Source organism: Bison bison, unplaced genomic scaffold (genome assembly GCF_000754665.1).
Source record: "Bison bison bison isolate TAMUID 2011002044 unplaced genomic scaffold, Bison_UMD1.0 scf7180017864068, whole genome shotgun sequence".
NCBI classification, from domain to species: domain Eukaryota; kingdom Metazoa; phylum Chordata; class Mammalia; order Artiodactyla; family Bovidae; genus Bison; species Bison bison.
Genome location: NW_011494640.1, coordinates 7400564 through 7423142, shown reverse-complemented (window position 1 = coordinate 7423142; position 22579 = coordinate 7400564). Strand labels below are relative to the sequence as shown.

The following is a 22579-nucleotide window of genomic DNA, read 5'->3' as shown; positions in this document are numbered from 1 at the left end:
GCCCCGCTATTCTCCACTGCATATTTTCACCATTCATAGTGTTGTTCGTTAGAACAACAGTAAAGTCTCAGTTGCCCTTGCACAGATTACTAGTAAGTTACACATATGACTTGTGCATTGGGTTTTCATCTTTGTAAGAGGAACAATATGCTGATTTCTAGCAATTTTTAAGAGAAAATTATTTGCATGGAAACAACAGTGGGCAAAGGGAAGATAAATAAATTTATCTCAAGATGGAATTTAAAATGCTTGGGAATATTTTATGTCTACATGTTCCTCTTATAAAAAGAGATTATTTAAAACACATGCTTATCTGTGGTTGGAGGTAATTAGGTCTCATCCTAGTTAACCTGCCATTTTGAAATGCTTGAGTTGGAATGTAGATATCTGAATGTATTATATATATGTATGTATATAAGTATATATACGTGTGTGTGCGAGTGGTGAGGATGCATACATGCAGAAGAACACATACACATAGATATTCATATTGTATCTCTGCAAGTAGTATATCTTTGTGTGTAAATATCATTTATCAATCTCTTTGACTGTATACTATATATAATTAGAGTAACTCTAAGACAGATGATTATAAAATGAAAAATTCAATCATTCTTTGAGTACAGGGGTCCCTAGGAGGCTCAGAAATAAGATTTATCTATGTCCTTAAGTGACTGGGTCTTTTCTCAAGGAAGGTGGCCTTGCTTTTCAAAGTGTGGTTTGTGTACTACCAGCCTCAGCATCACATGGGAGCCTGATAGAAATATATAATCTCAGACTCCACCCAGGTCTACCACATTAGAATCTACATTTTCAAGAAAACTTTTGGTGATTCCTACATGCATTAACTTTTGAGAAGTACTGGTCTATAGATTCTGTGAAATTCACAAACAATCTGTGATTCCCCCAAATGGTGAGGACCCACTGCTCTAGAGTAATGGTGGCTGACTTTATTACTTTTCTTTCCACTGAATTCAGAAATAAGACAATAAAGTGAAATTTGCCAGATATTTTCTGAGTGCCTATTATATGCAAGATATGTTGGGAAGTACAAGTTCTGTTCAGTTCAGTTGCTTGGTCTTGTCCCACTCTTTGCGACCCCATGGACTGCAGCACACCAGGCTTCCCTGTCCATCACAAACTCCCAGAGCTTGCTCAAACTCATTCCCATAGAATTGGTGATGCCATCCAACCATCTCATCCTCTGTCATCCCCTTCTCCTCCCACCTTCAATCTTTCCCAGCATCAGGGTTTTTTTCCAGTGAGTTGGCTCTTTGCATCAGGTAGCTGAAGTATTCAACTTCAGTATCAGTCCTTCCAATGAATATTCAGGACTGATTTCCTTTAGGACTGACTGGTTTGATCTCCTTGCAGTCCAAGGGACTTTCAAGAGTCTTCTCCAACACCCCAGTTCAAAAGCATCAATTCTTCGACTCTCAGCTTTCTTTATGGTCCAACTTTCATATCCATACATGACTACTGAAAAAACCATAACTTTGACTAGATGGACCTTTGTCAGCAAAGTAATGTCTCTGCTTTTGAATATGCTGTCTAGGTTTGTTATAGATTTTCTTCTATGAAATGGAGGTACAAACATGAATCAAATAATTACTCTAGGGAATACGGCACAATATATTCCCAGTAGATCACATAGGAATAGAAATCATAACAAAGTTGAACCATATGAAATTGTCACATATACAGATTAAAATGATTGGTTATTTTATATCATTTAGACTAAATATAAATAACATAAGGTGAAATGGGACAGAAATCAAAAGGAATGTTAACAAAGAAATATAAGCAGTTAAGTCATACTTCAAGACAGACTTAGGGAAAGGATGTTACTAAACATGCAATGTTACACAGATGTGGTACCCTTAGGGAGAAACTGTATTTTGTTTACAATCTTCTTGAAAGTAAATAAAATCCTGGGCATCTTAGGTACATGATGGCAAACAGAAGAGGCTGGAAAATAATGGGAGATACACCAAGGGGAAAAGGGCTATGGGTGGGAGGAATTGGGAGATTGGGATTGACGCATATACGCTACTGATACTATGTATAAAATAGATTACTAAGAAGATACGCTGAATAGCACAGGGAACTCTATTCAATGCACTGTGGTGACCTAAATGGAAAGGAAATCCAAAAGAGAGGGGATACAGGTATTAACATTTGTATGGCTGATTCATTTTGCTGTACAGTAGAAACTAATACAGCAGGGTAAAGAAACTATACTCCAATAAAAATTAATTAAAAATAGTGGCAGATATTAGTATATGATTTTTATGATAGTCTATTGGGTGCTTTGTATACCTTATTGCCTCTAATGTTAACCATTTTCTACAAGGTTGCTGGTGCTACTGCCCTGTTACAGATAGAGGCACAGAAAGGCCAATTCTTTTTATACAAATTTTTTATTGGAGTACAGTTGCTTTACAGTGTTGTGTTAGTTTCTGCTGTACAGCCAAGTGAGTCAAGTTATGCATACATATATCCCCTCTGTTTTGGATTTCCTGCCCATTTAGGTCGCCACGTAGACCTGAGTAGAGTTCTCATTAGTTATCGATTTTATGCATAGCATCGATTGTGTATATGTGTCAATCTCTGTCTCTCCATTCATCCACGTCACAGAAATATAAAGGGGAAGAACCACCACTGCAGTTCAGGTCTGCTGGACTCCAATTCCTGTGTTTTTTCCATCTCTCCTCATGGAGAGTTTAATTAGAAATCATAACTAATAGGTCTGGTGCAGAAACCACTCTTAAAACTCAGGTTTGAAAAAATACATTTGGTTATTGTGGCTTTGCCTAATATAAATAGACAGCACGTAGGTCCACTTCCACATTCTCTTTTCACACAATTATTTTTCTCACTAAAGAAATGTGTTATTAGATTGGGAATGATCTTGTTCTAGTCTTGAGGAGCAAATTGTAATGGGCTGTATGTAGATTTTCACTGAGCATCTGAAGTATGGAAAGAAATAGTGGGTGGCCCACTAAACGTTTTCTGATATTTTGAAGGATTAAAGAATAAAAGAAGATTTAAAAACTTTCCAGCAAAACTAAAACACAAAGAAGAACAATTTATAGAGGAAAATAAATGCTCATTATTTTAGTCTGTAGTTATCAATCACTATTCACGTATCTTATGTGAGAACATTCACAATCTTTTATACAGCATGTCTTCAGAAATTTTATGTAAATTGGCTAAACAATTTAAAATGTTAAAGTTTTCTTCAGCATTGTAATTATGTATTTAATAATAACAAACATTAGTATAATGGATTGAAGGATAATAGTATTTTAAACTCAATTTTCAGTAACATTCTTTTCTTCTGGGAACTTTATTTTGAGCCTAGGAAACTCCATTTTCATCTTTGGGACTGTTATCCTGTATTTATTTGCTTGGCTAGTTTGATATAGCCTAAAAAATAAATAGCATCCATAAAGAAGAAATTATGCCATTTTGGCATCACACGGTATGAATTAGAATTTTGCTATTTTTCCTGAAACAGAAGACAATTCTGGTTTTGATTACTCAGCAGATTAGTAGAAAACCAAGCTAACCAACCAATGCCTGGTGTGTCTGTTCTAGTTTAAGTGCAACTTAGTACTGTAAACTTGAGAAGATAATATATGTTAGAAATCAATGTAAGGGAAACTCTGTCAAACTTGAAGGGGTAATATTTAAAAGAAGTACAAGTAAAGTCTATTATAGGATACAAAGACATTTAGATTCACATGCTATGGGAGTCTACATATTGCATTCATTTGGGCCTCTTACTGATTTGTGCCAAGAGCTGACCACAGATAACTTACTAGTGAATTGCTTATCAAGAGCTACTATTTCTTACCTGTGAAACTTCAAAATCTGCCTGTAGGTTTCCAGATGTTAACCCACTTAGGAGGACAATTTCATTTTCTTTTGGCTGTTGGACATTCATGGAGCTTATAAGTTTTGGAAGATCTGGTGAAACATTGACCAACTTCTGTAGAACAAGAATCTTTATTAGTTGAGATAATTTTCACTTCCAAAATACTACCTCAAAATTATTTTACTTGCAAAACTAATATACTCATATAACTATTCATAATATAGATGACTGAATCTACTAAGATTATTATGAGAAGAGATTGTATAAAATTGAAGCATAAAGGTTTAGACTGGAATAGAAAATTTCCTAAACATAAAGATTTAACAATTTTTAGTTTGAAGTTTCCCAAAGTAAACACTTAATGATTTTATTGTGACACCACAGGCATCCATGGTAGTTTGGGACTTTTCTTCCCTTTTAAGTCCTTGAATAAGCAACTCGTTGACTAATAATCATGTGTTCTAATGAAGCTAATAATAATAAAATTGCCTGGTAAGTCGCTTCAGTCATGTCTGACTCTGTGCAACCCTGTGGACTGTAGTCTGCCAGGCTCTTCTGTCCATGGGATTCTCCAAGCAAGAATACTGGAGTAGGTTGTCATACCTTCCTCCAGGGGATCTTCCCAACTAAGAGGTCAAACCCAAGTCTCCTATGTCTCCTGCATTGGCAGGTAGGTTCTTTACCACCAGCGCCACCTGGGAAGCCCCCAGTAATAATATTAATAATAAAATAATTACTGGCATTGATTTTTCTGTACATTGAGGTACCATATTAAGGACTGCATGTATGTTACATTGCTACACTCAATCACTGCAACACCCCTAAATGAATTAGGCAGCACTATCACTTCATTTTCACGCGTAAGTATCCTGAAATCCAGAAAGATGAGATGAACAGCTTTATGTAGCTAAAGCTGCTTATGTATGCCCTTAAGCAATAGCCAAAGACTGTCTCGAATCAGTCATAAATTTGTTAAATACAGTCTTCATTTTTTTTGCTTTAGTCTTTTATTGTGCTCCACATATATACTTATTTTTTTTCATATCAAACAAAAGAATGTTTATTTGATACAAAAAAACAATCAAAACCTGAGAACACAGAGAATTCTAAGAGATTCATATACAACAGATTAATCAGAAATACACATCTACATATTTATTTTATATACTCTGAAAATGTAATTTTCATATTACCAAATTTTCATTTCACACATATTTAAAAATTAATATCTGTCATCTATTTGCATATTTAAATACTGCAATAGCTGTCCCAAAGATCACTGCTGAAACATTTTTGTTTCCATGAAGATCACATTAATTGGAGAAATAAAAGTGGGAAAAAAGCTGTTATGCTATAATGCATATTTTCTGTATCATAAAGTTTGATGGAAACACACAGTTCTTAAGATGACAGCTTGCTTGTTCCTTCCTGCTCTCTCTGATCAACTTAGCACCACAATTCTATAAAATGAAATTATTTGTATAATTTCTTTTGAAAATCTCTATAGTACTACACAGATGAGGGATATTTGGGGCTCAGTGGAAATCTGTAATAAATTATCTGTATGGACAATTAAATTTGAGAATCTTCAGGTGGAGCACTGTCAAGAAAAAGAAGTTATAGGAGTAACTGAGTAATTTCAGATCCACTGTCCTATGGCAATCAAGATGCAAATGGTATACTATTATACATTAAAGAGTGTTGTACCAAACAGTAAAATCAAACCATCTTCAGCTTTGGGCATGAAATGATAAATCATATCACACTAACGAACCCTTCCCATTGTACCGACAGGCTCTGGTTCCAAAGGATTGAGTGAGTCTTCAAGTTTTTGCATGTTGTCAGGGATTTACATCAGAAATCTCACAACCTTGGATACGTTTGGAATATTTATCTCCCACAGAGTGCAAAAAATGTGAGTCCCAGATGAGTGTGGGGCTGAGAAACTGAGGTTAGATATAAAATATTTGATGAGAGCAGCAAGAAGGAGCAAGCCAGAGGGAAGGGCTAGCTGGTATCAAGCAGGTTTTGGAAAAACTTTGGAAAAGTCATCACAGAAAGAGTGCTTGAGTGCGTAGAAGGGGGCAGTAGAAAAGTCACTCCTAGGCACTGGGGGTGCAGGAGAAAGAGACTGCTTAGGAAACAGCCTAGACTACTTGGGAAAGCAATTCTCAAATGTAAGGAGAGCAAACTGTAGAAAAATGTCAGGAGGAGGTCAGGGAGATGGGCTGTGATGAAATCATCTAATTAATGAGTCTCCTACAAAGCGAGCATCACTGAGGCAGAGTCATGATAGGTCTCTCGCCAGTGCAGCCAGCTCTTGAAGGGAGCTCCCAGAGTTCAGTTCCCCGAGTTACCTGCTGCAGGCGCTCCGTGCTGCATGCATCCTTGTTCACATCCAGGTTCACAAAGCAGACCTGGGAAAAGGGCAACAACTGTCAATTAAGTGAAAAACCTGACAGTCTTTTTTGAAGAAAGCAGGAATTAGTTGCGCGCAAATGATTCAAGAGTCAAATATTTCCATATAGTTGATCTGGCATAGAAACAGCCATCTTACCTTTGAGCTTCTGCATGGGTCTCTAATATCCTACTCATGATTCCCACTGATTACACCAAATACCCTCTGCCTTTCATGGCCCAGCAAACAAAACAAAACCTCTTTGTACAGAACCAGTGTAACAGTCTCAACACAATCTTCAGGTTTTTAGAGGGTTGTTAAATCTCATGAAACAGAAAAAAAAAGCTTTTAATACTTGCAAACTCTTTATAATTGCAGCAAATATTTCTTGCTGGTTTTCTCTTTTCTCTTATTTCCTGCTCCCTTTCTCCACCCACTTTTCATATCATGTATTATCAATGGAGTTCTTCGTGTCTCATTATTTAATTTTTAATGTATTTAATCTTGTAAACTCTGATGCTTTTGTAGCTATCTTAAATAAGTGTCTGGATAAATAAGAGTGTAAAAACAATAGCTACAAGATTAAATAGTAATTCAGAGCAACATTCAAAGAATTGTTATAATTTAAAACCATCACAAGCAGACTTGGAACAACAGACTGATTCCAAACTAGGAAAGGAGTATGTCAAAACTGTATATTTCCACCCCACTTATTTAACTTCTAGGAAGAGTACATCATATGAAATGCAGGGGTGGATGTAGCACAAACTGGAATCAAGACTGCAGGAAGAAATATCAACAACCTCAGATTTGTAGATGATACCACTCTAATGGCAGATAGTGAAGAGGAAATAAAGAGCATCTTAATGAAGATGAAAGAGGAAAGTGAAAAAGCTGGCTTAAAACTCAGCATTCAAAAAGTAAGATCATGGCATCTGGTCCCATCACTTCATGTCAAATAGATGGGGAGAAAGTGGAAACAGTGACAGATTTCATTTTCTTGGGCTTTAAAATCACTGTGGACGGTGACTGCAGCCATGAAATTAAAAGATACTTGCTCCTTGGAAGAAAAACTACCTAGACAGTGTATTGAAAAAGCAGAGACATCACTTTGCTGGCAAAGATCTGTATAGTCAAAGCTATGGTAGTCATGTATGGAAGTGAGAGTTGGACCATAAAGAAGGCTGAGCACCGAAGAATTGATGCTTTTGACCTGTGGTGTTGAAGGAGACTCTTGAGACTCCCCTGGACTGTAAGGAGATCAAAGTTGTCAATCCTAAAGGTAATCAACCCTGAATATTCATTGGAAGGACTGACGCTGAAGCTGAAGCTTCAATACTTTGGCCACCTGATGTGAAGAGCCAACTCTGGAAAAGACCCTGATGCTGGGAAAGATTGAGAGAAAGAAGAGAAGGGGGCTACAGAGGATGAGATGGTTGGATGGCATCACTGACTCAATGGACATGAGTCTGAACAAACTCCAGGAGATAGTAAAGGACAGAGAAGCCTGGCGTACTGCAGTTCATGGGTTCACAGAGAGTTGGACACGACTTAGCAACTGAACACAACCACAACCACATCACATTAATTAAAATAAACTACCATGGGTACTGCTATATATGAAATAGATAACTAATAAGGACCTACTTAATAGCACAGGGAACTCTACTTGGTGCTCTGTGGTGACCTAAATGGGAAGGAAATCCAAGGAAGACGGGACATATGTATGTGAGTGGCGGATTCACTTTGTTATACTGCAAGAAATTCACACATCGTGGTAAAGCAACTATTCTCTAATTTAAAAAAAATACAGGAAGAAAAACAGTAGGACCATAAAAAACTGGATGAGAATATTAATTACCTGAATAGTTAGTCAGATATTTGGACTTAAGTGGATATCTGAAAGCATATAGGGATTTCTGATTTCAGTTAGTTGTTTGGGGTCATCCTTTCTTAGAGTCCATCGTTTTTCTTTTTGGGGTTGGAAAAGAACCGTAAGGGAAAGATTTTGGGAAAGGCCTTAAAAATTAAAATAGTTATATATTGATGAAGTGTAAAGTTCACTATTGTTTTAATCCTAATTATTGAGAGATTTCTTCAAGTTTCCGGGGCTCACAATATCATTGCAGTACATTTCTTGGATAGAGTATTTGCTTGTTAAGAATAACTTGATGGACATTTGGAATAAGGAAGGGTGTGAAATGCCACCCACACTCTCAATCTTTTGGTTAATAGGGAAGATTCGGGCATGAGACCTTTTACAGACAGAGAGCAAATGGGAGCATGGAGAGTAGGTGCTTCCTGGTTTACAATCTAGAGCAGTTTGAGAATATTCATATAATAATAGTAACTCTGCCCTTGGAAAGCTGGTTCAGTATCCATTAGTACTCAGGGGCTTTTCATTACAGGCAGCTGGGATGGCAGTTATTGAATTGATTAGACAATTTTCCATTCACCTTAAAGAAAGGTGCATTACCTGGCCCCTGGGCATCACAAAGCTCTATTATCCTATTTCACAGTGGAAGAGGGCAAAGCAGAGAGACCCAAGAAAAGCATCTATAATAACCATTTCTCTGCCCTCTGATACTGTATTTCGTTTCTGAAGATGAACATTTTTTGAAATTAATTTTGTGTTACAATGTGAAACTCTGCCTATGTTTGGAGGAGGAAGCTCTCCATACTTGCTGGCTGGACCAAGACTGGAACAAAGCAAGACACAAACCAGTTGCTTGCTGATATTGTACTGAACCCATACATCTTTCTGGATGTTGGTGGTAGGGGAAGTTTTTAGGGCCTGATATACATACACTTTTGGGAGACATTCCTTTAGAAAAAGAATGATGAAATTGAAAAGTTTAAATTAGATGTGAAAGTGACTATTTATTTAGAAAGAGAAAGGAAATCACAACAAATCTCAAATTTAAAAAGACTGACAAATACCATAAACACAAGAACTTTCTGAAAAATGCTATTTTTATTAATAAACAGCCTGGTACACCTACGTAATATTTCCCCCTACAGTGTTGGCTCAATACTCTGATTATCTCTTCATATAAAAGCAGTGCTATAATATTATTTTCTCTAGCAAGAATAGAAAGATAATTCATCCCCAATCTTGTTGATTTAATTTTCTTCAGCTTCACAAACTTATATTGATAATATCTTGCATTTTCCAGGTTGTTGTCAAATCTCGTGAGAAATCACTAAATAATTTCTTTCGTATATGAGTGGCTATAGGTATATTCATTCATTTTAATACTATTAAAATTTGTGCTTTACAAACTAACATTTGGATAAATTCTCTTTTGATTCCTACTGAAAAAGAAAGACAAGGACATGGTACATTTATAATTTTCAGTGCTATGTTACTGAATTTTCCACTGGGGGGAACTTCTGTGTTGTCTAGACACCAGTGGAACCCAATCTTGTATTTGTAATTTTACATGTTTGGTGACTAGAATTCTTCACAGACTAGCTCCTGGCTCATAAACCTTGTTTACTATTTTCTATTTCTGGTATTGGGGATGGTAGGACACATTCAATTGGAAAACTGTCTCTCATCTGAAACCTTCTTGGTGCAATGTCTGGCTGGGTTACCCTCTGTCCAAGATGGGAGCATTCAGGAAGACATTCCTACCTTCCTACATGGACGTGATCTCAAACTACATAAACATATCTCAAGGAAATACAAATCCACTCATTTTCTTTTGAGCCAGACCCCACACATGTCTGGGGTCACTCTGATGACCCTCCACATGGGAACAGGTAAGATGCAGGGAGTCTGAATGGAAAGAGACAACCTCAATTTAAATATCTTCAATTCGAAAATCACAAAAACATATAACTTTGTGAATACCTACGAGAGGATCCTATGTACCCAAGGAGCCCTGAAATTGAAGCTTTGATAGTTTTACTGTAAGTGCACTTCACAGTGAAATGGTCTCTGTGATGGAAATGCTCTTAGGATATGCTCACTCTCTATGACTGTGGACTGTTTACTTGAGATTCAGCCATCCTCTGATGCTGAACTCTGAGTGGAAAGTGTACGACAAGCCTCTGTCCAGTAGGACTGGGGAATGGTTGCTATGGAGTGGAGATTGTATACGTTGATCGGAGGACTAAGGGCCCTACACCTCCGAGGTTTACGGCTTGGTGCTGGGTGCTGAGAAGACAAACAGATGTTTTTCTCGCTCTCAGAAAGTTTTGCTGTGCTGAAAGCTGAATGCATCCCTAAAAAGATGACCATGAAGTGTTACAGAAGTAACAGGCACATGTACCGGTGGAGAAAGCTGGGAAAAGGGATTCATCACAAATGGCATCTCTGAGAAGATAGATTTGAGGTGAGCTTGGCAGGCAGGCAGGCAGGACACATGTAATTAGCAGAAGAGGGAAAACGGCACAAAACAACGAATGGATGGTTTTCCCCTGACCAGCTGTTGAGTAATGAATGATAAGAATCTCTGTATTAAGCACAGCCTGAGGAGAAGGAGAAGACAGAGGTTGTGAAATCCAAGGCAAGGAAAACTTTCTAGAGGAACTCGAGAGTGAGATCAAACTGGGTTGACAAAATGTCCTTCTTTCTGAACAGTAAAAGACTCAGAATAATTTCAGCAGACTTTTAAAAGATGAATGAAAGGGGAACTCATAACTTTGTGATACACTTCCTGTGCAATAAGAATTGAAGGAGACCTATGGGTTAGAATTAGGTATTTCCATTCCTGCAAGTGAGACTGCTCCCATGTTATTACAGGAGGAAACTTAAACAGGAGGACATTATATAAGGAAACTTGGTAACAGGAAGTTAAAGTTTCTAACAGCTTAGGGTAAGTGTTATGTATGACCAACATTAAAGCCTAGGAGATTATTCATTATGGTTTAATGGGCTGCATGGAGGCTGAGTCGGTATGTCTGAGACATCATCCAATTAGGAATAAGTGTAACTGCTCTGTGTTGACACTTTATCTCAATTTGGAGTGATGTTACTGTTCAGTTCGATCACTCAGTCATGTCCGACTCTTTGTGACCCCATGGACTGCAGCACGTCAGGCTTCCCTGTCCATCACCAACTCCTGGAGCTTGCTCAAACTCATGTCCATTGAGTAGGTGATGCCATCCAACCATCTCATCTTCTGTCGCCCTCTTCTCAATCTTTCCCAGCATCAGGGTCTTTTCCAATGAGTCAGCTGTTTACATCAGGTGGCGAAAGCATTGGAGCTTCAGCTTCATTATCAGTCCTTCCAATGAATAGTCAAGACTGATTTCCTTTAGGACTGACTGGATGGATCTCCTCCCAGTCCAAAGGACTCTCAATGTCACTGAGTTATCTGTCAAATGACTGTATGTGCAAATCCAAATACAGTAAGTCCTCGAAATACAAACTTTAATTTGCAAACATTCAAAGATGTGAACATACCATCCATGATGAGAAAAAAGAGAGCTACAACCCAGACATCACTGGACCATTTTTTCCAAAAGGTAGATAGGTTTGAATCCAGCAAGGAATCAGAACCTGTGTTATTAATGTCAGAGGTGAATGAAATTGCAGCTTGCCCTCCATCTGCTATTGCTGACAATCCCTCATGTCTACCTTGTCCCCACCTTCTCTCCCCTCTCCAGTCAGTAACTCTTCCTGCCTGTCCACTCAATGCCAGCCCTCGCTTACCAGCTGTTGCATTATACTACTGTGCCTTTCAAGGCATGTACTATAAGATTAAAAATACTTTAGCTTTTTTGTATTTCATTTTTATGTATTATTTGTGTGAAAAGTATTGTAAACCTACTACCGTACAGTACTATATAGTCAACTGTGTTAGTTGGGTACCTAGGCTAACTTTGTTGGACTTACAAACTAATGGAACTTAGAAATGCACTTTTGGAACGGAACTTGTTTCTATGTAGGAGGCTTACTGTGTGTCAAGTGATATGGGGAAAGATTTTTTTTTAATTTATTTATTTTAATTGGAGGCTAATTATTTTACAATATTGTGGTGGTTTTTTGCCATACATTGACATGAATTAAAGTACAGGTGTTTATTTAATTACCTTTGTTCTTGAGCACAGTTTATTTCCTTCAGCCTGGACTAGATTATTCGTTCATGAGGTCAGATTCTGGTCATCACTGTATCCTTAATGCTTATCACTGCCTGGCATTTCAGAGATGCTCAATGAATCCTTGTTGATAAATGTATATGTGTGAAGTGAAAGTCGTATCACAGGGGATAGGTGTAATAATCATCAATTTAACTAAATATTTTCCTTATTTGTTGCATAGTTTTCTTCTAACAAGAATGTAAGGGATTAAATACAGAAGTTATGGGAGGATTAACTGGGCTAATATGAATCAGGCTGTTGATATGGCCTAAAGTGCTTAAAAATTGGCTTCTTTATCCCCTAATAAGGATTTGCTAAAAAAGAGAAACAGGCAAAAAGTTGAGAACCATAATAAATACACATAAAAGGTACTAGCTTTTTTTTGGACTCAAGGCTCCTTGTTCTTCACATAAAATGGATTTCACATTGTGTCTGTATTTGTCCTTGTTAAGAGCATCTGCAGATACATTCAGTTAAAGCAGATGGAAACACAGTATCATCATCAAGAGAACACAAACAACTTTTCTTGCTAATTTTATGGTTGTGCATAACTTTTAAATTCAAAGCCTCTCTTCTGTCATTATTATGGTTTTAAAATGAAACATTGTAGGAATAAGTATCACAGAATATTATGCCACTTTATGATTTTGACTTTTCAATAATCTAATAAAATATTCAAAGGAACTCACACGTAGTAAACATTTTAATGTTTGTAGGCGATACACTGTTTTCTCTGTATTATTAAGTCAAGCATTTTACCTATAAGTCTACTTTCATAAATGGAGGATGTAGGCATGTAAAAATAAAATTTTACTATACTTTATTAGATAGTGATTTAAGATGTTTTGGTGAAAGCTACTATGAGAAAAGGTTAACCTTAAAACTATATTAAAATAAGAAAATATAAATAATTTTAAGTAGATTGTAATTCATAACATGTGAAGTCAAGTGGGGCAGATGACACCACTCTAATGGCAGAAAGTGAAGAGGAACTAAAGTTTCTTAATGAGGGTGAAGGAGGAGAGTGAATGAGCCAGCTTAAGACTAAATATTAAAAAACACTAAGATCATAGCATCTGGCCCCATTCAGTTCAGTTCAGTTCAGTGGCTCAGTCGTGTCCGACTCTTTGCAACCCTATGAATTGCAGCACGCCAGGCCTCCCTGTCCATCACCAACTCCTGGAGTTCACCCAAACTCATGTCCATTGAGTCAGTGATGCCATCCAACCATCTCATCCTCTGTCGTCCCCTTCTCCTTCTGCCCCCAATCCCTCTGAGCATCAGGGTCTTTTCCAATGAGTCAGCTGTTCGCATGAGGTGGCCAAAGTACTGGAGTTTCAGTCTCAGCATCAGTCCTTCCAATGAATACCTAGGACCGGTCTCCTATAGGATGGACTGGTTGGATCTCCTTGCAGTCCAAGGGACTCTCAAGAGTCTTCTCCAACACCACACTTCAAAAGCATCAATTCCTCGGTGCTCAGCTTTCTTCACAGTCCAACTCTCACACTCATACATGACTACTGGAAAAACCATAGCCTTGACTAGACGGGCCTTTGTTGGCAAAGTAATGTCTCTACTTTTCAATATGCTATCTAGGCTGGTCATAACTTTCCTTCCAAGGAGTAAGCGCTTTTAATTTCATGGATGCAATCACCATCTGCAGTGATTTTGGAGCCCCCCAAAATAAAGTCTGAAACTGTTTCCACTGTTTCCCCATCTATTTCCCATGAAGTGATGGGACCAGATGCCATGATCTTAAGTTTTCTGAATGTTGAGCTTTAAGCCAACTTTTTCACTCTCCTCCTTCACTTTCATCAAGAGGCTTTATAGTTCCTCTTCACTTTCTGCCAGAAGGGCAGTGTCATCTGCATATCTGAGCTTATTGATATTTCTCCCAGCCCAGCGTTTCTCATGATGTACTCTGCATAGAAGTTAAATAAACAGGATGACAATATACAGCCTCGATGAACTCCTTTTCCTATTTGGAACCAGTCTGTTGTTCCATGTCCAGTTCTAACTGTTGCTTCCTGACCTGCATACAAATTTCTCAAGAGGCAGGTCAGGTGGTCTGGTATTCCCATCTCTTTCAGAATTTTCCAAAGTTTATTGTGATCCACATAGTCAAAGGCTTTAGCATAGTCAATAAAGCAGAAATAGATGTTTTTCCAGAACTCTCTTGCTTTTTTGATGATCCAGCGGATGTTGGCAATTTGGTCTCTGGTTCCTCTGCCTTTCTAAAACCAGCTTGAACATCTGGAAGTTCTGCATGGCAAATAGAAGGAGAAAAGGTGGAAGTAGTGACCGATTTCCTCTTCTTGGGCTCCAGAATCATTGAGAATGATGACTGCAGCCATGAAATCAGAAGACGATTGCTTCTTGGCACGAAAGCGATGAGAAACCTAGGCAGTGTGTTGAAAAGCAGAGACGTGCCTCTGCCAACAAAGGTCCCTATAGTCAAGGCTATGGTCTTCCCAGTGATCATGTATGGCTGTGACAGCTGGACTGTAAAGAAGGCAGAAGGTCAAATAATTGATGCTTTTGAAATGTAGTGCTGGATAAGACTCCTGAAAGTCCTATGGACAGCAAGGAGATCAAACCAGTTAATCTTAAGGGAAATCAACCCTGAATATTCACTGGAAGGACTGATGCTGAAGCTGAATCTCCAGTATTTTGGTCACCTGATGTGAACACATGACTCACTGAAAAAGTCCCTGATACTGGGAAAGATTGAGCGCAGAAGGAGAAGAGGGTGTCAGAGTATGTGATGGCTGGATGACATCACTGATACGATGAACAAACTTTGGGAGATGGTGAGGGAGATGGAGGCCTTGTGTGTTGAGTCCATTTGTGGGTTGCAAAGAGTTGGACACAAAACAACTACAAAGAAACAATTCATAACAACTTTTCTAAGTTAGCTATATATAATAAATAGTCAAAAAGTTGGCTTAAAACTCAACATTCAGAAAACTAAGATCATGGCATCTGGTCCTATCACTTCACGGGAAATAGATGGGGAAACAATGGAAACAGTGTCAGACTTTATTTTTGGGGGCTCCAAAAGCACTGCAGATGGTGACTGTAGCCATGAAATTAAAAGATGCTTACTCCTTGGAAGGAAAGTTATGACCAACCTAGATAGCATATTGAAAAGCAGAGACATTACTTTGCCAACAAAGGCCCGTCTAGTCAAGGCTATGGTTTTTCCCGTGGTCATGTATGGATGTGAGAATTGGACTGTGAAGAAAGCTGAGTGCCAAAGAATTGATGCTTTTGAAGTGTGGTGTTGGAGAAGACTCTTGAGAGTCCCTTGGACTGCAAGAAGATCCAACCAGTCCATTCTAAAGGAGATCAGCCCTGGGATTTCTTTGGAATGAATGCTGCTAGAGCTGAAACTCCAGTACTTTGGCCACCTCATGCGAAGAGTTGACTCATTGGAAAAGACTCTGATGCTGGGAGGGACTGGGGGCGGAGGAGAAGGGGACGATAGAGGATGAGATGGTTGGATGGCATCACCGACTCGATGGACATGAGTTTGAGTGAACTCCAGGAGTTGGTGATGGACAGAGAGGCCTGGCGTGCTGCAATTCGTCGGGTTGCAAAGAGTTGGACATGACTGAGTGACTGAACTGAACTGAATAAATAGTTTTATTTCAATGCAAATTAAGTCAGATAAAAACAATACTAATGTGTCAAGTAAAAATTTCAGATTTCAGTCTTTGAACTAATCCACTGTACGTGGACAGTTTTATTTTTTCATGTATTCATTTTAGTCAACATTTTGGATTGTTCAGATAGTCAAATGCAACAGTTGAGAAATGCCACTACATAATGCACCCACTAAAAGCAAATCGCTGTGCAAGAGGATATATGACAAGTGGGCTTTAGCCCAGAATGTGGGAACTTTGCTTTTCTTTCCTGGGTATGTTTTCATCTCTCCTGAAGTCAGCTAAAATCTATTTCTATTCTTATGGAGATTCTGCTTAGAAAATGTTAACAAAGATCATGATGTCAAATTGCTTTTGAAATCTAGGCATTTGAATGTTTACTATGACCAAATATATACTTAGGCTTTATCTTAGAAGAAACCCAATTTCTTTTTTCTGCAGCTTCTAACAATGCAGCCATCTGGCCATGTGGTGATGAGAGGATCCCTTGATTTGGCAGTTTAAAATGCTGATTGACAAATCTTTCAAAATAAAAATTGCCTCCTTTCTTCCTCAACCAAAAGACTTCTGCTAGATTCAGGATCCTGGACCATTGTTACCTTTTAAAGGATGTGCCTTTTCCCCTGATTAGTCCTTTAGGTTGGTGAAAACTAAAATGACAATTTATATATCAACGTTGTCAAGCCACAGAGCTGTCAGACATTCTAGAACATACTTGACTGTTTGGAATGACACTGCATGTGTATCCAGTTATTGTTTTGAAATGATTTCAGCAATCACGCAAAATAAAATATGAAGTTTTATTTACACTTTAGACTATCAAATTTTCCTCTATTTTCATTGGCAATATTTTTTTTTTTTTAAATAACTTTGAAATGCTGTTGGGGGGTAGCTATTCAAGTAAAAGGCATAGACTTTCAAGCAATGACAGGCTTTTTAACTAACCATAAGTCAGGCCAATTTTACTGCTAACCTAAAAAATAAATGAAAAATAAGGATGCTACTCTAGAGTAATTATTCATTTTCCCAAAATTTTTGTTGTTTTAAAGACAATTCTTTTGGAGTATGAGGATAAATTTAAATATAATGTCTGATATACATTTACCAGATAAAGAACACATGATATTTATTTTAGATTTCCATTTAAAATATATGTTTTATGGAGATATAATTAATATACCATGTGACTTATCCATGTAGAATGCATGCTTCTATGGTTTTTCATATATTCACAGAGTTGTGCAATCATCACTACAGTAAATTTTAGAATATTTTTACCATCAATGAAAGGAAAGGTACAATCAATTTTTATTATTAGCAATCAATCTTTATTTCTCTTCAGGTACCCTCCCTCCCTCCCTCAAAAATGACAGAATGATCTCTGTTCTTGTCCAAGGCAAACCATTCAGTATCACAGTAATCCAAGTCTATTCCCCAAACAGTAATGCTGAAGAAGCATTATGAAGTTGAATGGTTCTATGAAGACCTACAAAACCTTTTAGAACTAACACCCAAAAAAGATGTCCTTTTCATTATAGGGGACTGGAGTGCAAAAGTAGGAAGTCAAGAAACACCTGGAGTAACAGGCAAATTTGGCCTTGGAATACGGAATGAAGCAGGCCAAAGACTAATAGAGTTTTGCCAAGAAAATGCACTGGTCATAACAAACACCCTCTTCCAACAACACAAGAGAAGACTCTACACATGGACATCACCAGATGGTCAACACTGAAATCAGATTGATTATATTCTTTGCAGCCAAAGATGGAGAAGCTCTATACAGTCAACAAAAACAAGACCAGGAGCTGACTGTGGCTCAGATCATGAACTCCTTATTGCCAAACTCAGACTGAAATTGAAGAAAGTAGGGAAAACCACTAGACCATTCAGGTATGACCTAAATCAAATCCCTTATGATTATACAGTGGAAGTGAGAAATAGATTTAAGGGCCTAGATCTGATAGATAGAGTGCCTGATGAACTATGGATGGAGGTTCGTGACATTGTACAGGAGGAGACAGGGATCAAGACCATCCCCATGGAAAAGAAATGCAAAAGAGCAAAATGGCAGTCTGGGGAGGCCTTACAAATAGCTGTGAAAAGAAGAGAAGCGAAAAGCAAAGGAGAAAAGGAAAGATAAAAGTATCTGAATGCAGAGTTCCAAAGAATAGCAAGAAGAGATAAGAAAGCCTTCCTCAGCGATCAATGCAAAGAAATAGAGGAAAACAACAGAATGGGAAAGACTAGAGATCTCTTCAAGAAAATTAGAGATACCAAGGGAACATTTCATGCAAAGATGGGCTCGATAAAGGACAGAAATGGTATAGACCTAACAGAAGCAGAAGGTATTAAGAAGAGGTGGCAAGAATACACAGAAGAACTGTACAAAAAAGATCTTCATGACCCAGATAATCACGATGGTGTGATCACTGACCTAGAGCCAGACATCCTGGAATGTGAAGTCAAGTGGGCCTTAGAAAGCATCACTACGAACAAAGCTAGTGGAGGTGATGGAATTCCAGTTGAGCTATTTCAAATCCTGAAAGATGATGCTGTGAAAGTGCTGCACTCAATGTGCCAGCAAATATGGAAAACTCAGCAGTGGCCACAGGACTGGAAAAAGTCAGTTTTCATTCCAATCCCAAAGAAAGGCAATGCCAAAGAATGCTCAAACTACCGCACAATTGCACTCATCTCACATGCTAGTAAAGTAATACTCAAAATTCTCCAAGCCGGGCTTCAGCAATACGTGAACCATGAACTTCCAGATGTTTAAGCTGGTTTTAGAAAAGGCAGAGGAACCAGAGACCAAATTGCCAATATCTGCTGGATCACGGAAAAAGCAAGAGAGTTCCAGAAAAACATCAATTTCTGCTTTATTGACTATGCCAAGCCTTTGACTGTGTGGATCACAATAAACTGGAAAATTCTGAAAGAGATGGGAATACCAGACCACCTGACCTGCCTCTTGAGAAACCTATATGCAGGTCAGGAAGCAACAGTTAGAACTGGACATGGAACAACAGACTGGTTCCAAATTGGGAAAGGAGTACATCAAGGCTGTATATTGTCACCTTGCTTATTTAACTTATATGCAGAGTGCATCATGAGAAACGCTGGGTTGGAAGAAGCACAAGCTGGAATCAAGATTGCTGGGAGAAATATCAATAAGCTCAGATATGCAGATGACACTGCCCTTATGGCAGAAAGTGAAGAGGAACTAAAAAGCCCCTTGATGAAGGTGAAAGATGAGAGTGAAAAAGTTGGCTTAAAACTCAACATTCAGAAAATGAAGATCATGGCATCTGGTCCCATCACTTCATGGGAAATAGATGGGGAAACAGTGGAAACAGTGTCAGACTTTATTTTTCTGGGCTCCCAAATCACTGCAGATGGTGACTGCAGCCATGAAATTAAAAGATGCTTACTCCTTGGAAGAAAAGTTATTACCAGCCTAGAGAGCATATTGAAAAGCAGAGACATTACTTTGCCAACAAATCCCGTCTAGTCAAGGCTATGGTCTTTCCAGTGGTTATGTATGGATGTGAGAGTTGGACTGTGAAGAAGGCTGAATGCCAAAGAATTGATGCTTTTGAAGTGTGGTGTTGGAGAAGACTCTTGAGAGTCCCTTGGACTGCAAGGAGATCCAACCAGTCCATTCTGAAGGAGATCAGCCCTGGGATTTCTTGGAACGAATGCTGCTAAAGCTGAAACTCCAGTACTTTGGCCACCTCATGCGAAGAGTTGACTCATTGGAAAAGATTCTGATGCTGGGAGGGATTGGGGGCAGGAGGAGAAGGGGACGACAGAAGATGAGATGGCTGGATGGCATCAGTGACTCGATGGACGTGAGTCTGAGTGAACTCCGGGAGTTGGTGATGGACAGGGAGCCCTGGCGTGCTGTGATTCACGGGGTCGCAAAGAGTCGGACATGACTGAGCAACTGAACTGAACTGAACTGAACCCTCCCTCCAGCCCTAGACAATCACTCATCTACTTTATATCTGTACATATTTGCCTGTTTTGGACATTTAGTATAACTAAAATCATGTGTCTTAGAAACAAAACATAAGGGGTTTTTTTTTGGTGATTAAAATTTATTGTTCACAGTCGCTCAGTCATGTCCAACTCTTTGCAACCCCATGGACTGCAGCACGCCAGGCTTCCTTGTTCTTCACTATCTCCCTGAGTTTGCTCAAACTCAGGTCTACTGAGTAGATGATGCCACCCAACCATCTCATTCTCTGTTGCCCCCTTCTCCTCCTGCTCTCAATCTTTCCTAGCATCAGGGTCTTTTCCAATGAGTCCACTCTTTCCATCAGCTGGCCAAACTTTTGGGAGTTCACCTTCACCATCAGTCCTTCCAATGAACATTTGGGGTTGATTTCCTTTAGGATTGACTAGTTTGATCTCCTTCCAGTCCAAGAGACTCTAGAAAGTCTTCTCCAGCACCACAATGTACTGCATTTTATTTGTTCCTTTATGGATATTTGGTTGTGCCAAGAAAATATTTATTTTTCAAAATCTCCCCTGGTAAAAGGATTTGGGACTTTTAGGATATGATAATTTTTTATTGTAATTTTGTCATCTATCATCTTGGCTATAAGAGTTTCTCCTGTTATCTCTTCTTGATAATGGGGGATGATTCTAAAATAAAAGTGATGCCCAAGGATGGAGGGGCAGGGATGAGTCAAATTTCCCTTAGAACAGGGTTTATCTGGAAGTTTTACCTTTTTTTGCATGTTAAATTGAAAGGAAAAAGAATGTATCAGACTTGGTTCCACCTTGTTTATTTCTTCTCTCACAGAGGTTATTTAGATTACTAACACAAAGAGCTGAGATACAGTCCTAAACTCTCAGGAGTCATGTCCAGGGGTAATGCAGGCAAAGAAAACTCAGATGCTGATCAACTGAGTAGATGACTTGCTATAGACATCCTCAGTGGCAGTGGGGGATCTTCTACTTGACAGCAAACTTCTGTTTTCTTTTTGATCAAGATGATTTCTCAAGTCCCCATTTTGCCTACTGTAATTAAACCAAGTTTCAGAGAATCACAACAATCACTAGCATGTTTAATAGGGAAAATATATATACATTTTTTCCCTTGGAAAAATAGAGCATGTGTTGGGTAGGAGAAGTAGTCAGAGGCTTCACATTTTTTGACAGGTGAACAACACCTCAGGAGATGGTAGGCGAGATCTTTTTGCTGATTCTGAAACACAACTTGAGCATGAAATTCTTATTTGTTATCAAGTTCAATATGATGGCTCTACACATCTCACTCTTCAAAATTCATTGTGCTCAAACTGCTGTTTTCCTTATAAGTTCTTGCATTCTCTTGGATGCCTTCAGTTCAAAGGGTTAACTCTACTTAATCTGGATAAACATAGTCTAGAAAAGAAAGACTGAAAGAACAGGATTGTCCCTAGGTTATGAAAGCCAGAAATAACCCAGAGCCTTAAAGTCTATGAACAGCCATAATAAAGGAACTAACAACAAAGAACTGAAGAAATAAGTAAGCTATGTAGCAGAAAGCCACCCAATTTTCAAAGCTTTCAAAGTAGTCCTATGTTTTCTATGTAGAGGACAAAGTCATTGTTCAGAATATTAAAATTTTAGAGGTTTCACCAAATATCAATGGAGGAAATTCCAGAAACAGTAAATGGGACAATATGATCCCTGTCTATGGCTGGACCAATCTTTGAGGCACAGAGTACAGAAGAAACAGAAGGGCTTTGCTGTCAGACAAGCTTAGTTTTCATATCCTGATTTCACTTCTTAATAGTTGGTAGTCTTAATAAGGAGAAGGCAATGGCACCCCATTCCAGTACTCTTGCCTGGAAAATCCCATGGACAGAGGAGCCTGGTAGGCTGCAGTCTATGAGGTCGCAAAGAGTCGGACACGACTGAGCGACTTCACTTTCACTTTTCACTTGCATGCATTGGAGAAGGAAATGGCAACCCACTCCAGTGTTCTTGCCTGGAGAATCCCAGGGATGGGGGAGGCCGGTGAGCTGCCGTGTATGGGGTCACACAGAGTCGGACACGACTGAAGCGACTTAGCAGCAGCAGCAGCAGCAGCAGTCTTAATAAACCATGGGGAAAATGGGGGTCATAAATTTATAATAATTTGCATAATTCCTGTGAAGATTAGATGAAATACAAAATAAAAAACATTGGAGTACACTAGATGACATTTTATTGCTTTCTGGATTATAATGTGTAAAGGTGAACTATTTTAAAGTGCTGCTCTTTAACTTTTTTCACACAAAACATTTTATAAGGTTTAATCTAAATAACCTAAACAACACGAATAGAATTTTATAAAGAACAGCTACTTCTGAGTGTAAAGCAATTAAATTTTGGCTTCTTATATACAGATAGTCATACAGAGTGAAGTTAGAAAGAGAAAAACAAATATCTTAACACATTTATGTGAAATCTGAAAAAAAAAAAACAAACTGGTATGGACAATCTTATTTACAAAGCAGAGGCAGAGACACAGAAGTAGAGAATAAATGTATGAACACCAAGGGGGTGGGGGTG

The 22579-nt window shown here is 38.4% G+C and overlaps 1 protein-coding gene across 1 annotated transcript in view; it reads right to left on the bottom strand.

Moving 5' to 3' along the window:
• Window positions 1–22579, bottom strand: part of SPHKAP (SPHK1 interactor, AKAP domain containing) — a 192025-nt gene that overhangs the window by 39614 nt on the left and 129832 nt on the right. The window contains exons 4-5 of the mRNA XM_010837102.1: window positions 6238–6297; window positions 3860–3994 (exon numbers count right to left, since the gene is read on the bottom strand). Of these exons, the coding sequence (XP_010835404.1) occupies window positions 3860–3994; window positions 6238–6297 (195 nt within the window). The remainder of the gene's footprint in view (window positions 1–3859; window positions 3995–6237; window positions 6298–22579) is intronic.